The sequence below is a fragment of the Bombus affinis genome, unplaced genomic scaffold (genome assembly GCF_024516045.1).
Source record: "Bombus affinis isolate iyBomAffi1 unplaced genomic scaffold, iyBomAffi1.2 ctg00000593.1, whole genome shotgun sequence".
NCBI lineage: Eukaryota > Metazoa > Arthropoda > Insecta > Hymenoptera > Apidae > Bombus > Bombus affinis.
This window is the reverse complement of record NW_026109211.1, coordinates 57,745-70,101: the sequence shown is the minus strand read 5'-3', so window position 1 is coordinate 70,101 and position 12,357 is coordinate 57,745. Positions and strand designations below refer to the sequence as shown.

Below are 12,357 nucleotides of genomic sequence, written 5' to 3'. Positions count from 1 at the left end.
AATTAAATTGCATTTAATAATAATTAATAATAATAATAATAATATATCTAAATTATTTATTCATAAATATATATATATATATATATATATAAGTAATATGTCTGAAAAAGAGATATTTTGATAAGATATTAATGTATATATTTTAAGTTATACTATTACTTGTATTAAATAAAACATAGTGTATTTAATACCATACCCATGAATAAATATATAATAAGAACTTGAATTCTAATAGAATTAATTCTATTATTAAATTATAAATTTTTATATAAAATATTTATTTTTAAAAAATTTAAATATTAATTTTAATGAATAAATTAAACTTAATTTATTTAATTTCTATTATAACCTTATTTTTTATATTAATAAATTCATCTAGAATTTATATTCAATGATTATCAATAGAATTTTCTACTATTATTATAATTAGATTAATTAATATTAAATCAACAAACAAAATTGTTAGAATTTTATATTTTATAATTTCATCAATTTCAAGTTTAATAACAATTATAATTATTTCATTTAATTTTACTCAACTATTTACTTTTAAAAATCCTGATATTAATTTAATATTAATAATTTCTATATTTAGAAAGATTGGAATATTTCCATTTTGTTTTTGAATAATTTTTATTTATAATAAATCCTCATGAAGACAAATTTTTATTATTTCAACATTTATAAAATTTATTCCTATTTATTTTTTTTCCTCAATTATTAATCTTTCACCAACTATAATCACCTTTTTATTTTTAAATAGTTTATTTATTTCATTATACACAAATTTAAACTTTTCTATCAAAAAATTATTTGGATGCTCATCAATCTTTAATTCTTTATTATTTATTTTAATAATTTATAGAAATAAAAATTTATTTTATTATTTATAATTATTTATTTAACTTCATTTCTTAATTTAATTTTAATTTTAAAATTTTATAATATTAAAATTTAAATTTTAATAATATTTCATTAAATTCTTACTATTTATTAATTTTTATATTATTTATATATGCTTCATTTCCATTATTTTTAACATTTATAATAAAATGAGAATTCATTTATTTTTTAAATACAAATTTTAGAAATAATTTAATTTTTATTTTTATATTATCAAGAATATTAATACTTTGAAATTATTTTATTCTATTAAATTCTTAATTTTAAAATTTAAATTTAATAAAATATCTAATATTAATTTTATTAATATTAAAAAAATTTCTTTATTCATTTTAATAACTTATTCATTTACCTTTATATTATTTAACTTAATTTAATATAAATTTAATAATTTAATCCTTAAATTTGCAATTTAAAATTTTTTTTAAACTATATTAAATATTTATTTGATTTATTATTATTATATATATATATATATATATATATATTAAAAATAAATACTAATTAGTATTAGAAAAATTTCAATTTTCATTAATAAATTTACAATTTATTTCTTTTTCAGACATAATACTAAATATTAAATTTAAAAAGATTTTAAGTTAATTTTAAACTATTAATCTTCAAAATTAAAAATATTAATAAATTAATAAATCTTAATAAAAAAATGATTAATATCAACTAACCATAAAATATTGGAATAATATATTTTATTTTTGCTATATGATCAGGAATAATTGGTTCATCAATAAGTTTATTAGTTCGAATAGAATTAAGTCATCCAGGAATATGAATTAATAATGATCAAATTTATAATTCTTTAGTAACTAGACATGCATTTTTAATAATTTTTTTTATAGTTATACCATTTATAATTGGAGGATTTGGTAATTACTTAATTCCATTAATATTAGGATCACCAGATATAGCTTTTCCTCGAATAAATAATATTAGATTTTGACTATTACCCCCATCATTATTTATATTATTATTAAGAAATTTATTTACACCTAATGTAGGAACAGGATGAACTATTTATCCCCCTTTATCTTCTTATTTATTTCATTCTTCACCATCAATTGATATTGCAATCTTCTCATTGCATATATCAGGAATTTCTTCTATTATTGGATCATTAAATTTTATTGTAACTATTTTATTAATAAAAAATTTTTCATTAAATTATGATCAAATTAATTTATTCTCATGATCAGTATGTATTACTGTAATTTTATTAATTTTATCTCTACCAGTATTAGCTGGAGCAATTACAATATTACTTTTGATCGAAATTTTAATACCTCATTTTTGACCCTATAGGAGGAGGAGACCAATTTTATATCAACACCTATTTTGATTTTTTGGTCACCCAGAAGTGTATATTTTAATTTTACCTGGATTTGGATTAATTTCACAAGTTATTATAAATGAAAGAGGTAAAAAAGAAACCTTTGGAAATTTAAGAATAATTTATGCTATATTAGGAATTGGATTTTTAGGATTTATTGTTTGAGCTCATCATATATTTACTGTTGGGTTAGATGTTGATACACGTGCATATTTCACATCCGCTACAATAATTATTGCTGTACCTACAGGAATTAAAGTTTTCAGATGATTAGCTACATATCATGGTTCAAAAATAAATTTTAATATTACAGTTATTTGATCTATTGGATTTATTTTAATATTTACAATTGGTGGATTAACTGGAGTAATACTTTCTAATTCTTCAATTGATATTATTTTACATGATACATATTATGTAGTTGGTCATTTTCATTATGTTCTATCTATAGGAGCAGTCTTTGCTATTATTACTAGTATTATTCATTGATTCCCAATAATTACAGGTTTAATAATAAATCAAAAATGATTAAAAATTCAATTTGTTATAATATTTATTGGTGTTAATATAACATTTTTTCCTCAACATTTTCTTGGGCTAATATCTATACCTCGACGATATTCAGATTATCCAGATTCATATTATTGTTGAAATTTAATCTCTTCAATTGGAGCAATAATTTCAATAAATAGATTATTACTTTTAATTTTTATTATTTTTGAAAGATTAATTTCTAAACGATTAATTTTATTTAAATTTAACCAATCATCACTTGAATGATTAAATAATTATCCACCTTATGATCACTCATTATTAGAAATTCCATTAATTTCAAAAAATAAAATTAAAATATTTTCAATAAATAATTTATTTAAATAATAATAATAATAATAATAATTTAATATTTACAATTAATATGGCAGATTAGTGCTTTGAACTTAAAATTCAACTATAAAGACAATTTTTTTCTTTTATTAATATTAATATTTTAATAAATCAATATATTTTGAACTGAATTTAAAATTCAAATAAATCTAATTAATTTATTAATAATTTCTACATGAAATATATTTTTATTTCAAGATTCAAATTCTTTTTACTCTGATAATCTTATTTCATTTCATAATTTAACTATAATAATAATAATAATAATTATTACTTTAACAATATTTTTTATTATAGATTTTTCATTAAATAATTTTTTAAATCTTAATCTTTAAAAAATCATACTATTGAGATTATTTGAACTTTAACACCTATAATTATTTTAATAATTATCTGTTTTCCATCTTTAAAAATTTTATATTATATTGATGAAATTATAAATCCTTATTTTTCAATTAAATCAATTGGTCACCAATGATACTGATCCTATGAATACCCAGAATTTAATAATTATGAATTTGATTCATATATATTAAATTATGAATCTATAAATCAATTTCGGCTATTAGAAACAGATAATCGATTAATTATTCCATTTAAAATTTCAATACGAATAATTGTATCTTCAATAGATGTAATTCACTCATGAACTATTCCATCATTAGGAATTAAAGTTGACGCAATCCCTGGACGAATTAATCAATTAAATTTATTTTGTATTCGTCTGGAATTTATTTTGGTCAATGTTCAGAAATTTGTGGAATAAATCATAGTTTTATACCAATTATATTAGAAAGAACTTCTTATGAATTATTTTCAAATTGAATTAAAAAAAAAATATTATGAAAAATTAGTTAATTTATAACATTAGACTGTCATTCTAAAATTAATAATTTAATTTATTATTTTTCTTCCATTAGATGTCTGAAATTAAGAATTGATCTTTTAAATCAATTATAGTAATTAAAATTTACTTCTAATGAATTCCACAAATAATACCTATTAATTGATTAATTATTTTTTAATATGCATAATTTGTTTAATTTCAATTATAATTTTATTAAATTCTATAATATTAAATTTAAAATTAAAAATTTAAAAAAAAAATTATTTATAAAAAATGAAAATGATTATGATAAATTTATTTGAAACTTTTGATCCATCAATTAATAATTATTTTCAATTAAACTGAATTTTTATATTTATACCAATTATTATTTTTCCTAATATATATTGACTAATTCCATCACGAATTATAATAATTTTTAAATTATTTATTAAATATCTATTCAATGAATACAAAATAATTATATCAAATAAATATATTATAAATATTATTATATTTTTAAGAATTATAATCTATATTATATTACTAAATTTATTTAGATTAATTCCTTACATTTTTACATCAACTAGACATCTATTATTTAATTTATCAATATCTTTATCTTTATGAATAAGATTTATAATCTATTCAATTATTAATTTTCCTATTAAAACTTTAAGACATTTAGTTCCATTAAATTCACCAAAATTTTTAATAAATTTTATAGTAATTATTGAATTAATTAGATTAATAATTCGACCTTGAACCTTATCTATTCGATTATCGGCAAATTAATTTCAGGTCATTTAATTTTAATTTTATTAAGAAATTTTATAATAAATTTTTTTCTATTATCCCCAATTTCATTAATTATTCAAAATATATTATTAACCTTAGAAATTTCTATAGCTTTAATTCAAGCTTATGTATTTTCAATTTTATTAACATTATATTTCTCAGAATCAAATTAAATGAAAAAAAATTTTCCATTTCATATAGTAACTATTAGTCCTTGACCTCTTATTTCATCTATAAATTTAATAAACTTAATATTAAGAACAATTTTATGAATTTATTCAAATAATTTAATATTAATAATTATAAACTTAATTATATTAATTTTAGTTTCTCTAATGTGATTTCGAGATATTATTCGAGAAGAACATTTCAAGGAATACATTCATTATCAATTATTTCAATAATAAAATTTAGAATAATTATATTTATTATTTCTGAATTATTTTTTTTTATTTCATTTTTTTGAACTTTCTTTCATAATTCAATTTCTCCTTCAATCGAAATTAATTTTTCTTGACCTCCTTCTATAATTAAATTTTTTAATCCATTTGAAATTCCTTTATTAAATTCTATTATTTTAATTACATCAGGATTTACTGTTACATTAAGACATTATTACTTATTAAATAATAAATCAAAATCAAGTATTTTAAATTTAATATTTACAATTATTTTAGGATTTTATTTAATTTTATACAAATATTCGAATATTATAATTCATTTTTTTGTATTAATGATAGAATCTTTGGATCAATTTTTTATTTATCAACAGGATTTCATGGAATTCATGTTCTTATTGGAACTTTAATGTTATTATATTCTTTTATTCGAATATGTAAAAACCACTTTTCATCAATCCATCATATTAATTTTGAATTCTCAATTTGATATTGACATTTTGTAGATGTAATTTGATTATTTATTTATATATTTTATTATATCTTAATAAATTAAATCTTCTTATATTTAATTTTTATTAATAAATTAAATAAATATATAGTATAATTATTACAATTAATTTCCAATTAAAAAATTTAAAATAACTTAATATATTTAATTAATATTATAATTTTTTATTTATTAAATTTAATTATTATTTTAATTATTTTATTCTTAAATAAATTTTATCAATAATTAAAAAAATTAATTTTGAAAAAAATCTTCCATATGAATGTGGATTTAACCCTATTACAAAAATAATTTACCATTTTCACTTCCATTTTATTTAATTTCATTAACATTTATAATTTTCGATATTGAAATTATTTTATTAATACCTTTAATTTCATTTATTAAAACCCTAAATTACTTATATATATTTATTATAATAACTTTTTTTTCTTAATATTAATTTTTTCATTAATTATAGAATGATTTTGTAATTATTTAAATTGAATATATTAAATATATACATATATATATAAGGATTTTTTTAAAAAATCTATATTTAAGTCGAAATTAAAAGTAATATTATTACTTCTTATATACATATATATATATATATATATATATATATATTAAATAATTTTAAATAAAGCCAAAAAGAGGCATTTTATTGTTAATAAAATCATTGAATTATATTATTCTAATTTAATTTATATAGTTTATAAAAACATTATACTTTCAATATAAAATTATTAGTAAAAAAATAATTAATTATAAATAGAAATAAATTAATAAAGCTTCTAACTTTAATCTAGATATTAAATTATCATTATTTCTATTCATAATATATATATATATATATATATATATATATATATATATTTAAAATTTAAAAATTTCCTTAATATTTTCAATATTATGCTCTAATATATAAGCTATTTAAATATTAATTAAATTCATTTACTATTTTTTTTTTAAAATTAATAAATTTATTTAAATTTATTATTTTAAATTATTTTTAAATTTTTAAATTTATTTTTATATATATATATATATATATATATATTTATAATTAATTAATTTAATAAAATTAATACTATTAAATAAATATATATTAATAATATATAAAAAATTTTTAATATATAATTTATTTCAAATAAATTACAAAAAAATATATAATCTTTCCTGTAAATTTTTCAATCACTCCTTTTTCAAATAAATCTCATAAAAAACTAATCAATAAAATAAATAATTTAAAATAAATTTATATAAAAAATCCATTATAAAAAAACTTTTAATTAATATAACAAATTTATTTAAAAAATTTATATTAAATATTAATAATGAAAATAAAATCCCTAATAATATTATTTTAAAAACAAAATATTTAAAAATATAAAACAAATTAACTCCAATAAAAAAAAAAAAAAATTATAAATAAATTTTCTAATAAATAATATAATTAATAAAATAAATATTATATGTGTTATTATAATTCTATCTTCATCAAAATAAATTAAATTTATTATAAAATAATTTATTATTAAAATATTTATTAAACGAAAAGAATATGATACAGTAAAAATTGTACCAATAATTAAATTTAATAATCTAAAAATTCTTATTATATTTAAAAAATAATACTCAATAATTAAATCTTTAGAAAAATATCCAACTAAAAAAGGAAATCCACACAATATAAATAATGAAAATATTATTAATAAACCTTTTATTGGATATACATAATATATTCCAAAATAAAAACGAAAATTTTGAATTCCTCTTATATAATGAATATAACTACCTACACATATAAATATTATAGATTTAAAAAAAGCATGAATAAATAAATGTAAAAATGTTAAATTTACTATTCCTAAAGAAAAAATTCTTATTATAAATCCTAACTGACTTAATGTTGATAAAGCAATAATCTTTTTAAAATCTATTTCAAAATTTGCTATCACACCTGATATAAATATTGTTATTCTTGAAACTATTAAAATATACTCTTTATATTTTAAATCAATTAATATATCATAATTAATTAGTAAATAAATTCCAGCAGTTACTAATGTTGATGAATGAACTAAGAAGAAACAGGAGTAGGAGCTATTATTGCAGCAGGTAATCAAATTATAAATATTAATTGCGCACTTTTCCTAAATACTATTATTAAAAATATTAATAAAATTAATAAATTTATATTATATAAAATTAAATTTCATCTACCAAAAATTATTATAAAAGAAATAATTATTAATAATCTTGAATCCCCTAAACGATTTAAAATCACAGTAATTATTCCTGAATTAAAAGCTAAATTCTTTTGATAATAAATAATTAAACAATAAGAAATCAAACCTAATCCATCTCATCCTAATAATAAAGTTAATATATTAGGACTTAAAATTAAAAAAATTATTGATATTAAAAATAACATTATCAAATAATAAAAACGTTTAATTAAATATTTATTATTTAAATTTATATAACTTACCCTATATAATAAAATTACTGAACAAATTAATATAACTAAAAACAAAAACATTAATAATTTGAATCTAATTATTAAAATTAAATTCATTTTTATTGAATTTAAATTATAAATTATTCATTCATAAATAAATAATTTATTAACTAATAAGACATAAAATCTTAAAAATATAAATATTAAACTTATTAAAATTAAAATAATTCTAAAAACAATTATTTTTAAAATAACTTAAAATACTATCATACATCTTTGAAACCACAATTCAATATTTTTAAAATTAAACTATTTAAATAAATTAAATTAATAAATCTAAAATAATTAAATTTAATGGTAATAAATGTAAAATTAAAGTTAAATAATTTATTAAACCCCTATTTATTAAATTAAAATTAAAATTATAAATTTTTCCAAACTGAATAAATCTATATAAATAAATTGAATAAATAAATCTAAATAAACAATAGAAAAATAAAAATATAAATAAATATTTATATCATATAATTAATCTTATTAATAAAAAAATTTCACTTACTATATTTAAAGAAATTGGAGCTCCTGAATTATAAACACATATTATAAATCATATTATTGATATTGAAGGTATTAAATTAATTAATCCTTTATTTACAAAAATAATTCGTCTATTAGTTTGTTTATAAATTTCATTAACTAAATAAAATAAACCTGAAGAAACTAACCCATGAGAAATTATTATTAATAACCCTCCTAATAAACCAATTTTTGAACCACTAAATATTCCTATAGATATAATTCCTATATGAATTACTGAAGATAAAGCAATGATTAATTTTATATCAAATTGAAATAAACATAATATTCTTAAAATCAATATTCCAAATAAATTAATTATTATTAAATAATAAATTAAATTAACAAATTTATTATTAAAAATTAAAATTAATCGTAATATTCCATATCTTCCTAACTTTAATATTACTGAAGCTAAAATTATTGAACTAAAAAATGAAGCTTCAACATGTGCTTTAATTAATCATCCATGAAATATATATTGGAATTTTAATTAAAAAAGATATTAATAAATATATAAAATTAAAATAATCAAATATAAAATTCTTAATCTCTAAAAAAAAAAAATTATTCTACCTCTTCTTTCTAATATTTTAAAAATTAAATACAACATTGGTAAAGAAAATACTAATGTATAAAATATTAAATAAAATGCAGCTAAAATTCGATCTTCTCTATACCCTCATTCTATAATTATATAAAAAATTAATAATAATCTAGATTCATATATAAAATAAAATATTAATAAATCTATGACTATAAAATTTAATAGCATTAAAAAAAATAAAATTAAATTTAATATTAAACATCCTTTTTTTATTTCATTTAAATTTATAAAAATTATTCCAAAAACTCAAATTATTATTAAAATTAAATAATTTGAATAATTATTATTTCTTAAGCCTATAAAAATATTAATTCATTTTATTCATCTAATATTTTTTAAAAAATATATTCCTATCAAAAATATTAAATTTCTTAAAATACAAAAATTAATATAATTTATAAAAAACATTACAGCTAATAAAATTAAAACCTCATTCATTATATTAAATTTAAAAAATTAATTTTTTGATGACCATATTCATAATTTAATCTTACTAATAATGATAATCCTAAAACTCTTTCACATACTGAATAAATTAAATAAATTAAATATAAAAATCCACTATAATCTATTGATAGTAAATAAAATAAAATTATTGCAATTAAATACTCTACCCCAATTAAAAATCTTAAAAAATAAATTCAATAATTTAATACAACAATTAATATCAAAAATACTATATTAAAAATTATATAATCTAAAATAAATTTAATATTATATTAAAATTATATATATATATATATATATATATAAATATAATATTAAACTTCAAAAAAATTTTATTAAAAATATCTATAATTCCCAAAATTATTATTTTTTATTAAACTATTTCTTGTCAATTAAATATAAATGTTTTATAGTTTTAAAAAAAACATTAATCTTGTAAATTAAAAATTTAATTATAATATTAATATAACAAAAATTTAATAAAAATTAAAAATGAAAACTTTATTAATTCTTAATTTTATCATATACATAAATTTAAATATTAATATAATACTTATTATTTACTATTTTTATATAAACATTTTTCATTATCCTTTAAAACAATTAATTTGTTTAATTTTTTATATTATTTATATAACATTTAATACTTTAATTATAAAACAAAATTTTTCAATAAATTTATATATTTTAATAATTATCTTTATTAGAGGAATTTTAATTATATTCTCTTATTTTATTAGATTAATTAATAAAATAAATAAAAAAAATAATATTTATAAAATATTAATTCTAAATTCATTAATTATATTAATTATAATTTTTCAAATCAATCAAATTAAAATTATCCTAAAACATTTAAATTTTAATTTTCATAAAAATTATAAATTTAAAATTATCAAAAATTTATACTATAAACCAAATAATTTAATTTTATTAATTATTATTATTTTTCTAATTTTAATACTTCTTATTATAACAAAAATTTGTTATATTAAAAATAAAAATTTACGAACAAAAAAATGAAAAAAATAATTTCTATAATTTATAAAACTCATTTATTAAATTTACCATTATCATTTATTAATTTACCAACACCAATCAACATTAATTATTTATGAAATTTTGGTTCAATACTAGGAATATTTTTAATAATTCAAATCATTTCAGGCTTATTTTTATCAATACATTATTGTCCAAATATTAATTTTGCTTTTATAGAATTTCTAATATTATAAAAGATATAAATTCAGGATGATTAATCCGTTTAATCCATATAAATGGAGCATCATTTTATTTTTTAATTATATATTTACATATTGCACGAAATTTATTCTATTACTCATTTAAATTAATTCAAGTATGATCAATTGGTGTATCAATTTTATTTTTATCAATAGCAACAGCTTTTTTAGGTTATGTTCTACCATGAGGACAAATATCATTTTGAGGTGCTATAGTTATTACAAATCTTATTTCAGCAATTCCATATATTGGTCAATTTACTGTTGAATGAATTTGAGGAGGATTTTCAATTAATAATGATACATTAAATCGATTTTACTCTTTTCATTTTATTTTACCATTTATTATTTATTAATAGTATTTATTCATTTAATAATTTTACATATTACAGGTTCTTCTAATCCAATTCATTCAAAAATAAATATTTATAAAATTAATTTCCACCCATATTTTACTATTAAAGATATAATTACTATTATTCTTACATTTATAATATTTATATTAATTAATTTACAATTACCTTTTATATTAAGAGATCCTGATAATTTTAAAATAGCAAATCCTATAATTACACCAATTCATATTAAACCTGAATGATATTTTCTATTTGCATATTCAATTTTACGTACAATTCCAAATAAATTAGGAGGTGTAATTATATTATTTATATCAATTTTTATCCTATATATTATCCCTTTAATTAATTCTAATAATTTAAAAAATAATAAATTTTACTTTATTAATAAATTCATATATTGATGATTTATTAATATTTTTATTATATTAACCTGATTAGGAGGTCAAGTAATTGAATATCCTTATACTAATTTAAATATATTTTTCACTTTAATATACTTCTTATACATAATTATTTCTATATATATAAATAATATATGAGATTTAATTTTAAAAAATTAGTTAATGAACTTGAATAAGTTTATGATTTGAAATCATATTATAGAAATAAAATTTTCTATTAACTTAAAAAATTACACTATAACCATATTAACCTTTATTATATTCATATATATATATATATATATATATTTATAAATTCTAAATTTATTAATTAATAATTTTATAATAAAAAATATTATTATTAATAATAATAATAATAATAAATATTTATATTTATTTATTTATTTATAATATATATATATATATATATATATATTAAATTAATTAAAATCAAAATACACATTTCTAATATTTAAAATAAAAATATTTATAATAATTTATTAATCTTAATAATATAACAATATTTTAAATTTATTAATTTAATATATATATATATATATATATATATAAACTTAATAAACTTAAATTTTATATAATTTTAATTTTTAAATTTCAATTAAATTTATAAAATAAAT

At 14.5% G+C, this 12,357-nt stretch overlaps 2 protein-coding genes and 1 pseudogene across 2 annotated transcripts; 1 reads left to right on the top strand and 2 right to left on the bottom strand.

The window, feature by feature from the left end:
* Window positions 1–3,306: 3,306 nt before the first annotated feature.
* On the top strand, window positions 3,307–5,405 carry LOC126928126 (cytochrome c oxidase subunit 2-like; annotated as a pseudogene).
* Window positions 5,406–6,918: 1,513 nt separating this feature from the next.
* LOC126928124 (NADH-ubiquinone oxidoreductase chain 5-like) lies at window positions 6,919–8,382 on the bottom strand. The gene is made up of 2 exons (XM_050743996.1): window positions 8,377–8,382; window positions 6,919–7,804 (listed from the first exon to the last, which is right to left on the bottom strand). The coding sequence occupies exons 1-2, from the start codon at window positions 8,380–8,382 to the stop codon at window positions 7,010–7,012; spliced, it is 801 nt and encodes a 266-aa protein (XP_050599953.1). The 3' UTR covers window positions 6,919–7,009.
* A 52-nt stretch (window positions 8,383–8,434) lies between these two features.
* On the bottom strand, window positions 8,435–9,541 carry LOC126928125 (NADH-ubiquinone oxidoreductase chain 4-like; the record flags this gene model as incomplete). Its single annotated transcript, XM_050743997.1, is given in 3 exon segments — window positions 8,435–9,170; window positions 9,172–9,259; window positions 9,262–9,541. Coding segments are annotated over 3 exon segments (1,104 nt in total), but the record flags the coding sequence as incomplete, so codon positions are not given.
* Window positions 9,542–12,357: the final 2,816 nt, after the last annotated feature.